Source organism: Euprymna scolopes, chromosome 36 (genome assembly GCF_053919585.1).
Source record: "Euprymna scolopes isolate OS-2025 chromosome 36, ASM5391958v1, whole genome shotgun sequence".
Taxonomy (NCBI): domain Eukaryota; kingdom Metazoa; phylum Mollusca; class Cephalopoda; order Sepiida; family Sepiolidae; genus Euprymna; species Euprymna scolopes.
The window spans coordinates 553,822-575,398 of NC_136517.1; the positions used below are offsets into that span (position 1 = coordinate 553,822).

The 21,577-nt window shown below is 33.3% G+C and overlaps 1 protein-coding gene across 2 annotated transcripts in view; it reads right to left on the minus strand.

Annotated features, from left to right (window-relative positions):
• Positions 1-21,577, minus strand: part of LOC145260274 (delta(14)-sterol reductase TM7SF2-like) — a 55,676-nt gene that overhangs the window by 11,829 nt on the left and 22,270 nt on the right. The window contains exons 3-6 of one of the 2 annotated variants that reach the window (XM_080118112.1): positions 19,019-19,399; positions 15,004-15,252; positions 11,305-11,491; positions 9,235-9,429 (exon numbers count right to left, since the gene is read on the minus strand). In XM_080118112.1, coding sequence (XP_079974238.1) covers positions 9,235-9,429; positions 11,305-11,491; positions 15,004-15,252; positions 19,019-19,399 — 1,012 coding nt within the window. Of the gene's footprint in view, positions 1-9,234; positions 9,430-11,304; positions 11,492-15,003; positions 15,265-19,018; positions 19,400-21,577 lie in introns of both variants that reach the window. The other variant, XM_080118111.1, reaches the window with a different exon arrangement.

Genomic DNA, 21,577 nt, shown 5'->3' on the forward strand with positions numbered 1-21,577 from the left:
CTAGCATGGGTGCCCGGCGTTGCCCGGGTGTTTGGAGGTGTATGCTGAGCAAAAAAAAAGGGGGTAATTTTTTGAACTTTGACCCCTATTATGACCCCTGAAAATTTATTGTTTTGGGCTCAAATCAAGTTATTAAGTTAGATCCATGTCCACGGAAGCTATATCTAAAATTTAAAGTGTGTAGACCCAAAATTGTCGGAGAAGTTTGGTAGAGTTCTCAAAGCTCAAATCGTTGAACTTTGACCCCTTAATCGCCAAATTTCTGGCTAAAAACCGATCACATAGATTTTTCCAAATCTCAGTACCCTGTATATCAAATTTCGAGTCTGTAGACTAAAAATTGACAGAGTTATTTCGTAGGGAAATGTACACAGACACACACACACACACACTTTCACTTTTATAGATATATAGATTTAAAATTTGAGTCTGACAGAATGACAAAATTATATTGCAAACCGATATATTAAACAAACGAACTTCAAAGAGACAAATGAACACATAAGTAAAAACAATTTGTATTAGAAAACATTTATTATTCCACGTCTTTTTTTTACAGACCTGACGACTGAGGTTCGCTCTTAATAAAAATTGTTTTTTATAGTCTTAATTTTGACTTCCTTTTTCATAAAAAACTAAAAAAAAAATCAAGAAAGAAAAGAAATTTTATTTTATTTTTTCATTAATTTCTTTCTGTGCAAAGCAATTCTTTCAAACTTACTCTGTTTCCAAAATGTTTTTATTTTATTCCCCTCCCCCTTCATTCATTTTCCTCCGCATCCTGGCAAGATTACTGTACACATAGATTCGAAAAAATAGTCAAAAACAAATATATAAATAAATGTTATCAAAGGCAAGATAAGTTACTTTTCTACCTAACTGGATATCTTTTTTGTGTTTTTATTCAATGTAATATATTTATTCAGCTCGAAAAACATACAGTGTTTACCGATGTGTTGGAAAATTCAAGATGGCGTCTCACACCCTCTTTAACACCGTAAGTTTGGGAAAAGGTGTTATAAATAAAAAACTATACAAAATACTATTAAAAACCCGCCGAATATATGTCAACCTATGTCACGGTAACATATATTGAGCGAGTTTTTAACAGTATTTTAACAGGGCACATCGTAAAAACTGACCCATTAATTTTCCTGAAGTAAAAACTATATCGTTTTTAAACTTTTAAAACTGTACATTATAAAAAGAAAACTGTTCGAGTGATTTTTTTTTTTTTTTTTTTACATGGGTGTCACCACTTATCAAGGCCCAGAGGCCACTCAAGGATAAGGGTTAATAGGTATACATTAGTCATTGTGATTTTAGCATAGTAAACAGTGGGAATTTTGTAACTTGGATTACTTGAAAAAGAAAACTGTTCGAATGATTGAAAATGAAAACAAAATAACAATGTAAATATATTGATAAGAAAAAAAACAAAAACAAACGAAGTTTCCGTTTCAGGAACCCGAGTTTAATTTTATGTCGTAATCATTCAACTCGTTAGCGGTTTTATTCAGCGATTAGGGATAACCATACGACATATCTAATTACCAAAGCGATTTTTTTTTAATTTTTTTTTTTTTATTAAAACTAAACCTGTTTAGTTTTAATGAACCAATTTTTTTTAAAGCCAACACTTTAGTTATTTTGAGAGCGTGCAACTGCACCCGAAAGGTTGATTAGGAAACTCCAAATCCTTTTATGACTCGGAAAAAAAAAAGGGCTTTTTATCGGCTTAAATGATAAACTAATGTTAAATATTAGTATTTGCCATCGATTCTGAAATAAAATGAAATCCTGACATTGTGATCATTTTTGCAGGTGTTATGTGCCAAATATTGAAATAAGAATGTTTAAATTCAATTATTGTAATTTAAGTCTTTAATTTTAAAGTCGATTTTATTTATAAAATATCTTTTTAGAAATCAATCTCAAAAACAATCTGAACAATAAATCTCTTTTGTTATGGCTAAGTTTTTGTCAAGGGTAGAAATTATAATAGACAAGTATTCATCCATGATGACATTTTACCGATTTCCTGGTTTACAGGTATTCTTGCTAAATTTCTTCGAAAGAATTGACATAAACAATACTTCAACTAAATACGTATATTTCATGCAATAATGACTTTTATTTCTTCTGACTTTTCCTAAACTAAACATAAAACATCGGTTAGGGTTAGTTTAACATTCTGTAAAAGTACCTTCCGTTTTTTTTTTGTTTGTTTTTTTTTTGTACTTCTGCAGAGAAGGTAAAAAACCGATAAAAACTGGATATATTTTTCGTGTTTTTATTCAATTTAACATGTTTATTCAGCTCGAAAAGAATACAGTGTTTACCGATGTGTTGGAAAATTCAAGATGGCGTCTCACACATTCTTTAACACCGTAAGTTTGGGAAAAGGTGTTATAAATAAAAAACTATACAAAATACTATTAAAAACCCGCCGAATATATGTCAACCTATGTCATGGTAACCTATATTGAGCGAGTTTTTAACAGTATTTTAACCAGTTTTTTATTTATTACACCTTTTTCCAAACTTACCGTGTTAAAGAGAGAATCGGCCGCCATCTTGAATTTTCCAATACATCGGTAAACACTGTATGCTTTTCGAGCTGAATAAACATGTTAAATTGAATAAAAACACGAAAAATTTGCCTTTGATAACATTTATTTGTTATATATTTGTTTTTTGGCAACTTATTCGAATCTATGTGTACAGTAATACAAACCCGAAATGAATTTAAGACCACGAGTGAAATGAGAAAAAGAAGTCAGCGGGTTTGGTTGCCATAACAACGTGACGGTAGTGAACGTGTGTGTGTGCGTGTGTGCGCGTATTTCGTGTAGTTTAGTTTCGTATAATAGTTTCGTATTTTTTTAATTTGTAAATAACAAGTTATTAAAAAATCAAACCCTTCCAAGATGGACAATAAATAAAGCCATAATATTTTATGGTAAAGGTAAGAGCGTAGAAACGATTGTTTTTTAGGAGATGTGATTATTGGATTAACCAATCAGAAATCGTCTGTGGCACACACACACATCTCTGTTTTTATAGATATATATAGAAGATAGATATAGATATAGATAGATAAAAGATAGAAGATAGATTAAATGTTAAATAGATTTTGTAAATAGTACAGTTGAAATGATTAGAATATTTCCAATATGTAATAAGGTCGAGGTAATTAGTTAAAGAGATTTAATATAATGTGATATGCAAATGAGCATAAGTCATTCGATATGGGGGTTGTTTGTAGAATAGTATATAAAGAAATTAGGCAAAGATTCTTATGTCTCCTATAACAGAAACATCCTAAAATGGGTTCTAATGTTTCTCTACCAGGAGAGATCTATCCTCTTACCTCCTTTATATTTCGTTGATGGTGGAGAGCTGTACACACAGACAGAAACACACGAACCCTATTACTTTATAAAAAATATAGATATGTAGTCGTTTATGTATATTCATGTTTATTTAATTTATTTGTTTGTTTTCTATTGTTATTGTTAGTTTTAAAGCTATTTTGTATCGCTATCCTAGAGTAAGTTTTATTTTGTGAACACAGTTGTTTGCTATTTCTCGTCTACAGTTTAATAGATTTTGGGGTTCTTTAAAGTACAGGATAGCAAATTTTTCATGAAGGCATAATTTACATGGGTCCTCTAAATTTCTGCACGTGGTAGCTTGTCTTATTATTTTCCATTCGACTACCGGCGAATGTCCGCTTTCTTCGAGTTCCCAGTATTTATTCGCTTGTGGTCATAGTATCGGGTTTTGAAATCTAAGGAAGTCATGCCTATGTAATATTTCTTGTTATTCGGGTTTTCTTTCGCAAATATTGTTCTTGTCCAACCCCGGACAAGAACAACCATACCATAAATAAAAATACTAATAACGAACAAGATAAATGCAACTGTAGACACTGCACACTTTGCCCAGTTCAAAATAAATGTCTAACAAAAAGCGTAGTTTATCAAGCAACAATATTTGCGAAAGAAAACCCGAATAACAAGAAATATTACGTAGGCATGACTTCCTTAGATTTCAAAACCCGATACTATGACCACAAGCGAATAAATACTGGGAACTCAAAGAAAGCGGACATTCGCCGGTAGTCGAATGGAAAATAATAAGACAAGCTACCACGTGCAGACATTTAGACGACCCATGTAAATTATGCCTTCATGAAAAATTTGCTATCCTGTACTTTAAAGAACCTCAAAATCTATTAAACTGTAGACGAGAAATAGCAAACAACTGTGTTCACAAAATAAAACTTACTCTAGGATAGCGATACAAAATAGCTTTAAAACTAACAAAAACAATAGAAAACAAACAAACAAATAAATTAAATAAACATGAATATACATAAACGACCACACACACACACATATATATGTATGTACACATGTGTATATATATATATATATATATATATATAAATAAAAAAGAGAAGAAATGAGGAAAATCGTCTGCCTTAAACCACTAACCTAGTTCTAAAGCAGATCCTTTGTTTGATAAAATGCATGCCCATTGACTGATAGGAAGGGGCACGGTGGATACTAGAAAGCTGATTGGCTAACTAAAATCCTCAACATATATAAAAACGAGAAACAACCACAGAATTTGCACATAAGCCTGACGAATCCTATAGTGGATGAAACGCCGAATATTCAGTGTAGCTTAATCGCCATATATATTTTATAAATTACTAACTAGCTCTACCTACGTATTGAGCACTTTTGAAGTAAATACTTAAAGTTTATGCATAAATCTATACTTTCGTATATTAATTTTATGTGAGTAAATGAAGTAGTTTATATATATATATATATATATATATATATATATAGAGAGAGAGAGAGAGAGAGAAAATATTTTTTTGCTGTTATTGTTAATATACTTTGCAATTAGTGAGATGAGGATAACTTATTCAAACTACTGCTTTCACCTTCTCACAGTCTTCTGGTGCATATTGTTCAAGTCCGGAAACTTTATATCGAACTCTGTACAGTATTTCAAATGGAACCCTTTATTTTACCCTTTACCGCCAAATTGTAGTTTCAAGTCGCCTTTCAAAAAAACATTTCTTACTCTTATGATGGCTTGTGAGCGCAATAGTACATGTCTATGCATGGTTCAACAAGTGAATGAGAGGTTTGTTTATGTTTGTGTGTCAGTTGCATGCTAACTTTCGTCTCTTGTGGGTTTCATGATTAAAAAATGTATTTATTGCATAAAAAAATTCTGGTGGTAAAAGGTTAATCAGTGGGAGATTAGCTGATTTTCATTCTGTCAGCCATGATTGGGTAGCATTCTTAAGTAATTTGTAATTGCATGATTAGTATCAATCAGGCCTGTGGGGTCAGATGGTAAAAGTCAGACTCCGACTTTTAGAATTCCTAGGATTCCGAAGAATACAATATTTAGGGATAGGGAAACCTCTTCAGGCCATGGCATTTCAAAGCCAAACGCTTCTCATCAGAATAGGGGAGTAAAGATACACTACACAGAGAAGAAATTTTTTTAAAAGATAATATTGCCTTTATGGAAAAAGCATCAAAGGAAAAATATGAAAAAGCTATAAAGGGCTATAGTAGCATCGGTTGCTTCTTATTGATCTAGGCCCATTTTTTTTTTTTTTTTTTTTTGGGATAAGATTGTAATTCCGGATCGATCCCGGACTAATCATTTGCCAAATTCCATTTGATTCAGCAACTGGATAACTTTTCAGATTACAATAGGATTGTTTATCCGATGTAATCCACAGTGATCTCACTCAAATACAGAATTTTCATTGATCTTGTGTGACGTCACAACCAAAATGAAAACGGCTGTTCAGACAGGATTTGCAGATATCCGATGGACTGAAATATCTTGAAGTAGAAGCATTGCAGTGCAGTACAGTACAAAATATGATATATCTCCAAAAATAAAAGCAAAACCATACAAAAACTAAATTGTGCAACTGGTAAAACCAAAGAAAACCATGTAAAAAAAAAAAAAATAAATTTATTGGACTTAAGGAGTCAGAGTCAGATAAAAAAAAATTCAGACTTCGACTCCTAGTACTTTTAGAAATCCGATTCCAGCTAAAACGTTAGATTCCGCAACCCTGATTATCGCCAATACCAATGATTGAACTTTCAACCTGCAGAAGACTCACTTAGCAACTTTAACCATTGTGCCGTGGGTCTTTGCAGAAGTTAATCATCCAAAACATTATGAGAATAACATTAAAGATGAAAATAATTGTCCAAATAATACAAGTTTTTATTTAGAAGGATTTGTTTTGTTTTTTTAGCCCATAACTTCAGTTGTGTAAATTGTTTTCACTGTTTGCCACATTATTGGGTTTTTGATTGCATTGAAGCATTTGAGGGTTTCATTTCTGGAACCTATAAAAAAGGTCCAATGTGTGTCCTATTATCGCACAGACATCCTGGGAAAGATTCTGCAGCAATATATATATATTTCTCTAAAACTTCTGGCCTTGATGGAGGGGAGACTAAAACTGGCTATGCTTTTAAATGATCTGATATAACAATAAGGGGAGACTTGATGCCAAATATTTCTCATCTATGATATAAAAGCGAAAATGTGTATGTGTTTAGGTGTGTGCATTTTTTGTGCATGTCTGGCAAAGGCTTTTTGAGGGGGGGTGCTCCGGGCGGTTACTCTTTCTTAGAACCTTTTATATGTTTTTTTTTTTTTTTTTTTACACAGTGGTCACCACTTATCAAGGCCCGGAAGCCACTCAGGTATAAGGGTTATTGCAAGTACAGTACGTTAGTGTGGAGATTTGATGAAGTGTTTACTTAAGGGGGTGGTTCATTAGGAATTTGTTAATGTTGGACTTGAACACATCCAAGTTGTAATCAGGTGGGAAGCAGGCAGATGGAACAGAGTTCCACAGGCGTGCAGTTCTAAGAAAGAAGCTTTGTTCATGGAATCTACGTTTGGATTTAGGCACAGATAAGGAGTGGGGGAAATTTTTCACAGTGGATTCAGCTAGACGGGTGTTTTTCGTGAAAGATTGGCGAGGGGGGACCAGAGATTGGAGTTCAGATGAGCACCTGCCATGGAAATAACAATAAAACAAGGATAGGCTCGCAACGTCTCTTCTGTGGGAGAGAGGTTGCAGGGTAGAGAAAAGGGCATCTCCCATTAAGCCACGAAGTCTATTTTGTACTCTGTCAAGGCAGGATAGGCTGTTTTTGGCATCTCCTGCCCAGATATGGCAGCAGTATTCCATCCTTGGACGTACTTGGCTTTTATATAGATAGAGAATTGCATCAGTAGTGAGATATCTTCTGGAGCGGTAGAAAGATCCCACCATCTTTCCAGCGACTTTGGCAACAGACTTGATGTACGTGTTCCATTTCAGATCAGGAGTAAAGGTCAAACCCAGAAGCTTGTCAAAACACGGGGCCTCTCCCAGTTGATACAGAAATGGGCTGTCCCCTTTCCATGTAAATAAGAACATTAGATAAGTCAAAGAGATTAGGATAAGCCTAGAATCGAACCCTGTAGGCAAAGTTAAGAAATGGAATGTTAGAAATTTAGTTTATTGTTAAATTCTATTAAAATAGTTAAATGTTGTTTATATTAGAAAAAAAAAAAGAGTAGATTGTCCATTCTTTAGAAATCTGAGCGTAGCTGAGTGGGTAAAATAGCAGTGTTTTTTCCCTTCTCTTTTCCACCCTCTGTGTCAAGGCTTCGGGTTCGAGCCTACCTTCCTATCAAACCCTTTTTTTTTTCTTTTACACCTCCAAAACATCCAGGCAACCCCGCTAGTCTATTATATAAATCTCAAACGTCTGTTTATGTGTATGTATGTTTGTATGTCTACTAAAAACTTTCAACAGACAACGAATCCTGAAAGAATTGGTATTGATACAAAGCTTCTCTCACCTCAACTGGACAGTTTTCTACAAGGAGATAGTTTTTTTTTTTCGTTGATATTTTTGAAAGTCATCGTCTTTGTTGGATTGACTACCCTTAATTAAAACGCTTGTGACTTCCGATTGTGGAAGGAACACATCAGCTAAGACGTTAGGTTTTTTTTTTTCATCTTCTATTACTCTTTCGTGTTACAGGTTCGAGCCTGCCTGCCTACTAGCCCCCCTTTTTAAAACACCTTTTGTTATGACCCCACCCCCCACCACTACCACCTTTTTTTAACACCTCTCTTCCCGCCCCACCTCAACACACCCGGGCACCTCCGCTAGTATGTTATATCTCCCTTCTTTTGGAAATAGGATACGATTATGAATATCTCCAGTTTTGATTATTGATACTTACCAGATGAATTTCCGTACAACACATATTTAAGAACACTGCCAGACATATTACCTTTGTGTGAAATTTGCAAAAGATAGGCTCAGCCGTTTTGGAACTTAGGAGGAAGGAATACACAAAGTGATTTTTATATAATATATACCCAACACCTCTGTCCTTGATGGAGAAGAGACTAAAACTTGCTGCTATGGTTTCAAATGATCTGAAATAACAGCAAGGGGAGACTTGATTCCAAATATTTCTAATATGTTATATCTCTTCTCTTTTGGAAATAAGGTATGATTATGAATACCTCCAGTATCAAATAATCCTTATACACTGAAATTTACTTAATATATGTAAATCAAAGAGGGGAGATATAAAAAATATGAGAAATATTTGGAATCAAGTTTCCCTCTTGCTGCTGTTTCAGATCATTTAAAACCATAGCAGCAAGTTTTTGTTTCCCCTCCATCAAGGACAGAGGTTTTGGGGAAATATATACTCACAAAAGCATAATATAACTTTTATCCCTATTTATCCCCCCACTCACCTCGTTTTCCCAGCCCACTCCTCTCTTGACACACACAATTAACTCTAATTGGCATAAGAGAAATAATTTAAAAAAGATCAGAGTTATTTCTCTTTAAATAATAAATTTCCAATGCAAGTACATCTTGATAACATTAAATGATATAAATTATCATTTGATTTCCAAATAATAAACTTTTTTTTTTTAATTAATTTTTAGATATTATGCATCTGGGTCAATGCTGATTAAGAAAATATGAATCTTGGGGATCTTTGGGTTAGTAATTTTGGACTTTCAGCTAAACATACAGACAACTGCTCTCTCTCTCTCTCTCTATATATATATATATATATATATATTAGTTAACACATGTAGCATCAACACCTTATACTTCTGAGATCCGTACTTACCAGTGTTGCCTCCTGGTGCAAGGGCTAGAGCTGGAGCCCTTCGTGATTTGATGTAGAATATGATACTGAGCACAATGCTGAAAATTGTTGAAGCAACCATCAGAGAGAAAAGTTTGTCATAAACCATTGTAAACGGCACTTGCATGTAGACACCGATTGCAAACAGAAGTAGAGTGAACACAAATGCCCGGAAACCTAAAATGAAATAGAAAATCCAGGAAATCATTAAATGTGCATAAAAAAAAAGTAATTAAAATAATCCTTTACAATTCATAACTGTTAAAATGTCTCTTTTGCATATATGAAGTTGTTATGAGAAAAAAATTGTTCAATAGAAAAGGAAATACTCAAGTTTTTATTTTCAAGAATATACTTTTTTAAAGAAACAAATTTGGATAATTTAAAAATTCCAGATACCAAGTGTTTTTTTGACAATAATAATAATAATAATAATAATAATAATAATAATAAAATGTTATAATTTTTGGTATTGATGAATTGAAGACTTGCAGAAATTCCTTAAAGATCTTTGTCAATTTCTGACTTGCATCTTGGTTACGTGCTTGTGTTTAGGGGACATTAAACATGTAATAAATATAATAAAACTAAAAACTCAGAGTTAAAAAAAACAAAACAAGAAATATTAATTGTACATAAATCGAGTTGAAAACAAGGAAACATTTTAAAATAAAAAATAAAAATATTTACAAATATTGAATATGCTTTCTTTTATACCACTAGTAATCTGAAAGTGTTTGACAAGGCCCAAGAGAGATAATCAATTTTAACTTCAATCTAATGCTTTTATTTAGATGATCAAGTACAAGAGAATATTGAAATATTTCTTTGGTCAGAGAGAAGAACTTTATATTTACCACAAGTCTATTTTTTCTTAGAGGGATGCAGGTAATTGATTCTTTTAAATAACTGGAGAATTATCCTAGGAATTTTGTTTGAATCAGCAGTAGTTAGCGTCTTAACTGCATAACTAAAGAGTTTATACAAAAATTGTTCTCTTCTAATTTTGGTGGATGGAACATTCTAGGATTGCTACAAATAGAATACTTTAATATTCCATATTTTAGAACGCTTCAGAATCTCTACAAAAAGAACATTTTTATATTCAATGATAATGTAATATTTCTATTGTAATAATGATACATTTTTAATATTATAAGAAATTGGAATATCTTAATACTTTTATGAGGAAAATGTCTTCCTATGATATCTTACAATCTGAGAAAAAAGCTTGGGATTATATGAACAAGAATTATATTTTGATTGATTTACAAATGATCACTGAAGAACAGCAAGAGTTTTGAAATTGTCTGAATTTTATTTTCCCAAATAGGTTTATAAATCTATATTAAAAAGACAATTTACCATATACTTCAGAAATGTCCTCTTTTTATTTCCACATATATTAATTGGTTTTATATTCTTGTTAATGTAAGCATATTTTTTAATCATTAAAACTGTGTATGATATAAAGTTGTCATAGTGTTCACCCAGATTAGGTCAAGTTAGCTCCTTTCCTGACTGCATCATACACCAAATCATGGCAGCAGGAGCAAAATGGCATTAGATGATTAACCAATTGCAATTCCACCATTATAAGACCTGAGAGCTCAGCCAAGTTCTTCTGGACAGTTGCTGCCCAGGTCCTCAGTTGCAAATTTATATATTAACACCACACAAGCAGAGAGAATTATATGTATTATCATATCATTATCAGAAAACTATTTTCTTCATCTTTTATAAATTTGATTGTATTATACTATTAATTTTCTATCTTCAATTAAAATAGAAAATTGACTCATGAATTAATATATAAAAATCTCCCTAATTTGTAATTTTCGTGCATTTGATTCTTTTATTGTAGAACCATTTAATTTTGTTTCTTTGAACATCCAATTTAATTGAAATAAGCAAAGTCAAATTTCTAGTAATTCTATTTTTGTTGGTTATTATTAGACATCATTGCCCCCGCATTTAAACTACACAAAAGCAGGGAAAGTTATTGCAAGTTACATAACTATAGTAAGATAGAAAGCCTAACAAAGGGCTTACCATTGCATCGATAACGCAATCGTGTTCCATCGACCAAAGGCTGACCATCAACAATTTTGCCAAAAGGGATAATAGCAAGGAAAGCTTGCACAAAAAACCATCCAACAACAATTGCAGCAGCTTTTGGGTCAAGATAATATTTCCAGTTTTTGGGGATTTTTGGCACTGTCCAAATATTGCACGCATTCTAAGAAAAAACAAAAACAGAAATGAGAAATAATTAAAAATCAATTTACAAAACTGTTACGGAAAAGATATTTTTATGCTTCTTTACAAATAAATTTTTATTAAACCTACAGAATTGACAGAGATCAGAGTGAACCCTAGACTAATGCTTACTAAAATGATATATTGAGGACGCCTCAATCATAGTCTTAACTAGACATCCACAGTACCAAAAATTACAGCACTTAATTCTATTTTTTAAAAAATAGTTTTTTGATAGACACTCAAATAGAATCACAGTGGACGAAGTGGATAAAGGTTTTATGACTGCCAACATTATGTCTTGCATTTCCATTATGTCACATACAGCACTGAACACGCTGATAACAAAAGAATAGTCAAAATGGAATGATAAATTTTTTCGCCATAGAAAAAACGACATGTTTCATGAAAACCAGTTTTCTTTTGTTGCAGACCATCTACTATTTGGCCAGTTGTATACAAATCCCAAGAGCAATGGGAGCCCTCTATCATGTCTGAAAGTGACACTATGTTCAACAAACAAGATCAGAGATGCGCCACTGTACAACTCATGCTCTCTACCGATCCAAGTTATGACAACAGGACCATTACCAGCACCATCAAAATGCAAATCCGAATGGTTCAACGCTTGAGGGCACAGTTCAACAAAATTTCCGGCTATAGTTATGGTCTTTGATATGCTTTTAAGTGAGGGCCACATCATGCCACCTTACATCTTCAAAGTCGGCTTGAAAGTCAACACAAAAGTGTACCTAGATGTGCTGATCCCCTGGTGCAATCAGATGGCTGCTGGCAGACCCTGGTTGTGACAGCAGGATTCGGCACCAGCCCACAAGTCCAAAGAGACCCTGGCTTAGCCCCAGAAAGAGCGCTACAACTTTGTACCCTTCTCTCACTGGCCTCCCCCAACCTAAACCTTCGGGACTACTTTGTTTGGTCATATGCCAAGAACATTACCTACATGATTTCCTATAACAGTAAAGCCAGCCTGATTGCCATCACCTGCTGAGTATTCACTGAGCTCTTGTCGGCACCGTATTGAGTCGGAGATTGAGGCTGAAGGTGGCTGCATTGAATAGATGTCAGCGGTAGTACATAATCAAGTTACCTGAACTGATTATTTCAATAAAAGTTTTAAAATAAATCGGTTGTTTTCTTTAGAGTGACAAATTTATCGTTCCACCCTGTACATTAGCGTCATCATTCATTGTACAAAACTTATTTGGATAGTTGGGTGCTCCCACCACCACCGTTAACCTTATTTTAAGTATCTTATATTGTCAGAATTTGATACACACATGGTAATATTATTTAAGTTATTATACAAATAAAACTGATCAAAATAACATTTGTATGTTATATATAAAAAAACAACATAATACCACATTTACTCAATAGGCCCAACAATCTAAAATATCTACAATGGTAATATTTTTTGGTATTAACATGTAGAATTAGGAACTAAGTCATTAAATTTAGAAATATAAATTCATGTATGGAGCACTATTGACATATTTGCGCTGGTGAATCTGTGTCCCATTTGAAATTTCCTGATAAATTGCAGAAAACGTATCTGTAATTTGACTCCACCTTTTCTTCTCTGCAACTTCTCTCTCACATACGTGATGTTGCTAGTATCAGTCCTTTTTAATACTATTATGGCAAGCGTTCTTCAGAAGCATCTGATCCATTCCCGGTTTCCTTTGTTCCAGTTCATTTGACTTGCTAATCTAGTGGTTTCCATCAATTCACTGGTTTGATACCTTATTATAATACAGCTACCTATTCCAGTAGCTTCTTTTCAAGAATTACAAACTTGCAAAACTCTCTTCCTGCTTTACTCCTAATAGTCTTGGTCTTTTCAAAACTAAGGTCAATAGGCATTTCCTGTCTATGCGATAATCATTTCTTATTAGCTCCTTATATCAAGTGGCTTTACGCCTTGTATGGAGCGATTTCTATGAAAAAAAAAAAAAAAAAAAAAAGAAAAAAAAAAACATCCACGTCTACAATCAATGAGGTTGATAATTCATCTCAAATTCTTAGTAATTGCCATATGAATATTCTGATAACTGATCATCGATATAAACGTATTATGGTTTTCTGCTAATTTGAGCAACACAGCTTTCTGTTGTTGTGCAGGATGATATTTCCTAATATTACCTTTTCTCTATTGAAATATGTGATCATTGATCACCAACAAATTATAATTACCTATAAAAAGATAGCGATTATTTTTAAGGAAGGTTAACTAAAGTGTGTAAGTGCACAAAAATGCCTTGAGATGATGGCTGCACGGGCGACAAGTTCCTCATTACTTACCTCCCATGACAGCAAAGTTAAATACAATTTTTTTTTTTTTATATTGTCTGAGGGGTATCTAGCAACACAAAATGGAGTATCCTGGATGGGATGAAATGAAAATTGCTCCAATCAAAAAGGATTCCTCCGTGAACCAAACAAATACTACACTTTGATCATAATCAGAAAATTAAGAAAGTCCATTCCAGAAAGGTTCTACTCTTTACTTGGACCGTCATCTTATTTTGAACTACACACGTACTAAATATTGTCTTTAGCATCACAATCATACAGCTTACTCAATTAGCATAATATCACAGTGTGTTTGGCATGTTAATGGATACATTTTTGCATGAACTAAATGAGTTTTAATAGTTTGAAAATGCCAGAAAAGGAAATGGACAAAAAAGTATTTCATTTAATGGTTATAGGAAAAGTCCATCTACTAAAAATAAAATAAAAGGCCTGTCAACAAATGTTACATGGAAAGGCTGTCCCCTTTCCATGTAAATAAGAGTATTATATAGGTGAAAATGAGATTAGGATAAACCGAGACTCGAACCTTGTAAGCAAGGTTAAGAATTAGAATGTTAGAATTTAGTCTATTGTTAAATTCTATTAGAATAGTTAGATATTGTTTGTATTGTAAAAAGAATTGATTGCTCATTCCTTTAGAAAACTGAATATTAAAAATGTTAGCTAAAGGATGAACAAATTAAAAATATATTGTTAAAAAAATAGGTTAGAATTATATGTTGAGAATTCTTTTGTTGTTAAAAGTGTGTTTGGAAAAACATGCATAGTCACGTGAATTGGTCATGTTTGGGAAACACTTCTGACGTCATAGATGAAGGGGAATTCTCAATATAGGAGCTAGAGTTAGTCAGATTAGGAGTCAGCAGAAGAGTAGAGAAGGTTGAGTTGGAGTCAGTCCTTTGGAAGCGAAAGGAAGAACATTAAACTATGTAGATCCCAAATTTGAATTCCTGACGTCATCAGCATTCAACCGGTCCAATGAATAAAGAATCATCTTTGTGTTTTTGTAACTTGTCACGTGTCATCTTTCAACACTCAAAAAGTAACGTGTTTATCATCTTGTAATGAACATTGTGTAACCCTTACAAGATTATACATATCCTTGCTATCCTTAATATGAACTCCACTATATAACACAAAGACAAAAAAAATTACCTTGTGACACATTTGAATGAGAGTGAATACCATTGCAGGCAATGCAATCATGAAAAAAACCACTCCAATGGTGCCACCGAATTCTTTCTGACTAGTCTTCCTGATTTTCTTTTCATCTTCAACTTTCTCATCTTTTTTAGCTTCCTCTTCCGCTTTCTCGTCTTTTACTTTCTTCTGTTCTTCAAATTCCTTTGTCTGTATAACACTTTTTAGAATCACCTTCGCTTCCTGCAACTTCTTTTCTTCCACCTGAAATGAAGACTAAAAAAATTAGAAAAAATAAATTTAATATCATTAAATATGTCAGGTCAGCGTGTTTTTCCATTATATATTAGGTCAGTATAAAAATCTTTGCAGATTTAAAATTTTATCTTGAAAATGAAAAACTGTATTTGAAAATCTTTATTCATAACGATAACGGCCTTCTCTATAACTTGATTCCATCTGTCGATCAGCTATTAAATACTTTGGTTGTAAAAATTCTTTAGGTTTTTATGTGAAATGTGAATCTTAACTCATGTTCAACTTCCCATTTTCGTGATGTTAACGAATGACCATCTAAACAGTTTTGTAATCGTTGAAATAAGCGATATCTGAAGGAACGAGGTTAGAATAATACGCAGATCTTTGGTCAGTAGTACTGGGCAAGGACTAGCATTACCATGATGGAAGACTCTTTCTGTTGATTAAAGAAAATCGTTTTTGAATCAACATGGGTGAGAATATTGCAGAAAAACATGAAATGATGCTTTAATAATCTGAAAGAAAAAGTTATAAATTAATCATGGTGACATATTTAAGAAATAAAATTACAATTGTTTAAGCTGCATCTCCTACAAACTGGCAAAAACTTTAGCACCACATTGATAAATATCCAAGTTAACTTTAATCACACAAAATATATGCTAAAATATACCTTGATTGAATTATGTTTGAAAAATGTTTTAATTAGTTTACATTTATAAGTAACTGAAAAAGCCACCCTGTGATACTATAATCAACCCCCGTCACGTGCTACAAAGTGAAAGAAAAAAAAAAGACCAAAGGATAGGTGATAAAAGAATAGGAAATAGGTTTAGGAAGATAGACAAAAACTTTGAGATTGCTGGAGAGGGTGCGACAAATGACGGGACCAAACAGTGAATAGCGATATATTTAATTTTATGATATTGGAGATTAGCCACGAGTAAGCGATAATAGAAATGATTGACCGACGACAAAGTTGGACGCTTACGGCTGGAGACAAACCATGACTTGGGCCAGGTCAGAAAAGCCTTGGAAGATCAAGATGAACTGACAAAAACAGACAAATGCAGCCACGACAAGACAAAGATGTGAAACTTAGATTGTAGGCACACACCCAGTGCCCAACAAAATTATATGTGAAGCATTGGAGTCTACGTTTTCCTTCTGTTGTTGTGTTTTATATTATCTACTTGTGATCCCATGCATCCCCATCAATGGTTACCAGTATGAAAAAGATGATGATAAAGCCAGAACTAGAATGATGAAAGATGGAGAACAAAGCCACTGCACAGAAAGTTGGGGCGGTAAGCTGTCGATGTGTCCGCGTGGTGTCACAACTTTTTTTTTTTTTTACTTGAGAATCATCGCTTATCAAAACCCGAAGGCCACTAGAGGATAAAGGTTAATGAAAGGTTGTAGTGTAGTAATCGTTAATGGTATAAACTGGTGAGATTTGATTATTTATGGGCACGGTTCAACAAAAATTTGTTTACATTAGATTTGAAGGCTACTATGTTGTATTCAACCGGAAAACAGGACAGCGGAACAATGTTTCACAGGCCGGCAGTTCTGGGAAAGAGGCTTTGTCTGTGGAATCTGCGTTTAGATTTAGGCGCAGACAGAGAATTAGGGAAATCATTTATAGTGATTTTAGCTAGTAGAGTGTTTTTTTGTGAAATTTGGCAGGAGGGGACCATAGATTGGAGTTCAGTCAAGCATTTGCCATGAAAATAACGATAGAGCAGAGACATGAAATGAAGTTCAATTTTATGACCAGGCAAAGTGTCACTGGCGTTATATTTATCCTGAGACAAAGGCAAGAGAAGTACCTTAGTGAGAAAAACCTGTATTTAATGTTGTGAATTTAGAGAAACCTCTTGAGACTATGTCTTAGAGAGGTTGTCTGGTGAACTTTGCATAAACTAGGGGTAAATAAATGGTTGGTAAAGGTTGTTCAAGCAACGTTCAAATTAATAGCATATATAGTAACAGTTTTAATGTTAAAAAAAGAAGTACATCAGGATTCTGTACAGAGTCAGTTGCTTTTCATTTGAAGTATTTTCCAGAGAGTATGGGTTGTCTGGAGGAGATATTGTGATGGTTTGGTACTTCCCTATGAAACAATAGATGATCTACTTGTTAAATTTAAGTCTTGGGGGAATGCTATGAAAAGTAAAGGCCGGAGAGTGAATGTTACCAAAACCAAAGAGATGATCAGTTGTTGTAGTGTTGGAAAACTGCTCTGCTCAGTTTGATAATCAGTTTCTTGTACTTGTAAGCAGTGGGTACACAAAGTGCCGTGGAATTACTGGTAGGTTGAGAAAGGATAATCAGTTTGTATGCAAGAAGTATAAGACAATGGAGATGGATGAGAACTCAGATTTAGAGAAAGTATATCTGGATGGTGCGGCTATTGAGTGTTGAGAAATTTTGTTAGGGCAGGTGCAAGTGTGGTTGCAAGAATTAGAAGTGGATGAAGTTCAAGGAACTTCTGTTATTACTAAGCAGCAAAGCATTACCACTATCGACAAAACAATTGAGCATGTGTATAAAGTGTGATGATGTATGGAAGGGAAACCTGGCCAGTGAGGATTGAGGACATGCATTGCATGGAGAGGAATGTTGTTAGAATGATAGATGTTTAACGAGTTAAAGACAGGCTTAATTTTGCTAATATAAAGATTAAATCTGAACAGTATAGGAAGATCTTTGAAGAACAGAAGACTTTTCAGTCACATATGTATATTGGAAAAATAAACATCCTTAAACATAATTCATGTAGTTTATTAATTCTCTCACATAAAAGACGATGGCTAAAAGAATTTCCATTTCATATATTAAATTCATATATAAAATACTAGAGTGTCATGCCATAAAAATTAATGGCAATTTTTATTCATTGCTTCCTAATAATTTTAATTAAAAGGGAAAGAAAAAGGCATGGTCTCATATGGATTTGTCCAACAAGGGCAGAGTTAAACACAAGATCTTTTTTTAATGCGGAAAAATTCAACTTCTCAAAAAAGGTGCAAAAAAAAAAAAGTGGAAACAAGAATAAACAATATATCCTCTTTGATGCTACAGCCAGTTTAAACATGTTTCGCTAGTATATATATAATACATTCACACATACACACACACACACACACAATGTGACCAAATCACAAAACTTGTCATCATAGGATAATGATTAACCCAGGAACAGAGCGACTCTTTAACCTGCGATATATATTTATAACCACTAGTGTTATACCCATTCCTTGATTGGTGCTGGTACAATATCTGATTACGCCACTTTCTATCTTTACCTAGTTACTACTGCATTATAGTTTAGTACAAGGAAAAAGATTTATGAAATTTTATGAGGAAACAAAAAAGGTTACTTAGTATTTGCAAACATTTACAAATAGTTCTCATTGGCAAAAAAATTAGAAATTGTTTTGAAGCAAAAATAATTTGCTTTGAACTAATGCAGATACTTTTTTAATGGATTATCAAAAAAGAAAATGTTAGTTTTTAAAAAATATTACCTAAGGTTTTGCAAGTTATCTTAATTTCTTTACATTTATAAAACATACAATTAATAAAATCCTTTAGATTTACATAAGATTTGAAATCAGTCATTGATATGGTAAAACTAATGCCTTAGTAATCTGTACTTAGCCTATTCATTTTTTGTTAACTAATCAGGTTTCTATTTGCATACCAACTTTATAATAGAAAAAAAAAATAAATAAAAACAAAAAAAAATAAAAAATGACAACATTACCAGTGAAGCAATTCGACTTGACACTCTTGTTGGAGGAGTAGGTTCTGTTTTTGGTTTCTGTTTCTTAGGAATTGACCGAGCTGGAGACTTTGATCGTCTTGGAGATTTTGACCTGACTGGAGATTTGTCTATTGCTGGAGACTTTGTCCTACTTGGTGATTTGGCTCTTGCTGGAGACTTGTTTCTACTTGGTGATTTGGACCTGGCCGGAGACTTTGATCTTCCTGGAGACTTGGACCTGCCTGGTGATTTGGACTTTGCTGGGGACTTGGACCTGCCTGGTGATTTACCTCTTGCTGGAGATTTAGATGATTTATCAGCAGGAGATGTCACTGGAGTAGAATTACTCCGACTTCTGGAACTTGACCGTGATCGTGTTTGCTATAAAAAAAAGAAAAAAAAAAGAAAGAAAACCTTTCAAACCATGAAATTTCAACTTAAAAAAAATTTCATCCTTTCTTACACACACACACACACACACACACACACACACACACACACACACACACACACACACAAGTTAGCTTTGCCAGCTTAGTAACATTTCACAAAGTTTATTACTTGAAACTAGGGATGCACTGATAAGCAAATTAGCTGAGTACCGATTAATCGGCTTTTGGTTTTCTAATGTCGATTTATCTAATATTAATTTAATTATATTGTAAAAAAAGACAAATTAACTGCCTTTTTTTGCTTGTCAGTAAAAATATGCATTGTCTACACCATATTTTCAAATAACAGGCATGCCACGTGGCTAACATGTAGCCTTTTGTGACTGGGCATATAGAAAATTTGTCACCTTCAACTTCCTATCGCATTATTATTTTGTACCTTAAATCACTGTCAAAGAAAATCATTACTTTATCAGCTTTCATGTTGAGGAACTGTGACTGTGCAGACAGAAAAACATTTTTATTAGTCATACCCTTTTTCCTCATTTTTGGATCAGTGCTACTATTATGTATATATTTGGAGTTTAGATAATGCATATTTTATTGGGATAAATTACTAATTAAATATCAGGCAAAAGTAATTTAAATGAAAAAAAAAAAATCTAGTTAATATTGACAACAACCATTAACTATGCTCATTACGTTAACCATGACTGATTAGAGATCCTAAGTCATGGCTGACAGAACAAGAGCATGCTACCCCCGTGAAGTAAATAAAGGGTTCCACTCGAAATTCTGTCCAAATTCTCGAGTTCGACACGATACACCTGATGAAAGTAGGATGTTACATAGACCGAAATGTGAAAATAACATTCAAGATGAGAACAGAAATCCGATGAATCCAAATATGAATAACGAATTCTCATCTAAAAAATTCAGAAACATAAAAATATATCTGTCTTCAAGTTATATCAAGCCATCATATCAAAGGGTTGCAAATCAAGAAAAACTTTTATGACTAATATGTTAAACCATTTTAGAAAGTTCATCCACAAGAAGCAAAAGTTGCAGAAAAGGAAACAATGAATATCCAGGAACAGACATTCTAGGTACAAGTGGCAGCAACTACAAGCCTTCAATGAAACACCAAACCACTATAAAATCAATATTGGTCAAAAAGAAAATTTGGAGCATTAATGATCACAGATCACAAGAGATCCATTATCTGATAGAGAAAACAAAAATTCAATTGTCTCTTGACGAAATAAGCTGTATTTCTTTGACTACAAATTTGGACAGCTACTAAAAATAATGCCCTCTTTCTGAGTTTGACAGGTCATTGATTTTCAAATGACTGAACAGTGCAGAGCTTTCCTGGTTCACACAAAGGTGCAAGAATAAGTGAAGAATTGCACAATGTTCTGGACGCGTATAAAATTTCTAATAAAGTTTTTAGTCTTGTAGGATTCAAGAGTAAATATGGTTGCTGGTGTCAGGCAATGTGGTTTAATCACTATCATACTATAAGTATATTACAACTGTCAATAAATGACTCATTTTCCCAACAAGCTGTGAAGACAATCATTACAACCAACAGAAATATAGTCTCTCACTTTAATCACTCTCCACTAGCAAATTAACTGAAATACAGGATCAGCTTAATTTGAAAAAAAAAAAACAAAAAAAAAAAAACTCATTGAACACGTGACCACATGGTGGAGTGTAAAATATTATATGCTGAAAATGAATTTAGAACAATGAAAAGCTCTTTTTATGTATGTTGTTGATAATAAGATTGCTACTTTAACAACTTACTTGTCGAAAAAAAAAAAAAAAAAAAAAAATCATAAAGGAAGCAAATAACAGAACTTCAACCATATCAATAATAATACCTGTAATTTTAGCTCTGAGGTTATTTCTGTCAAAAGCTGTTCAATCGAATTCTGATATTTCTGACTTTAGTGGAATCTTTTTTACCACTGTTGAACAATTCAGTGAATCAAAAAATGACATGGAAACACCATTAAGAATTGGATTCTTCATCTACTTTCTACTGATGGTAATCAAGCAGAATCAGGATATACTTCTTTCAGCTCTGTTGAAGGTCAAGAAGATCGAAGTGAAAGTAAAACTATCTCCATCACGCTTGTTTGATGGATTAGCTTCA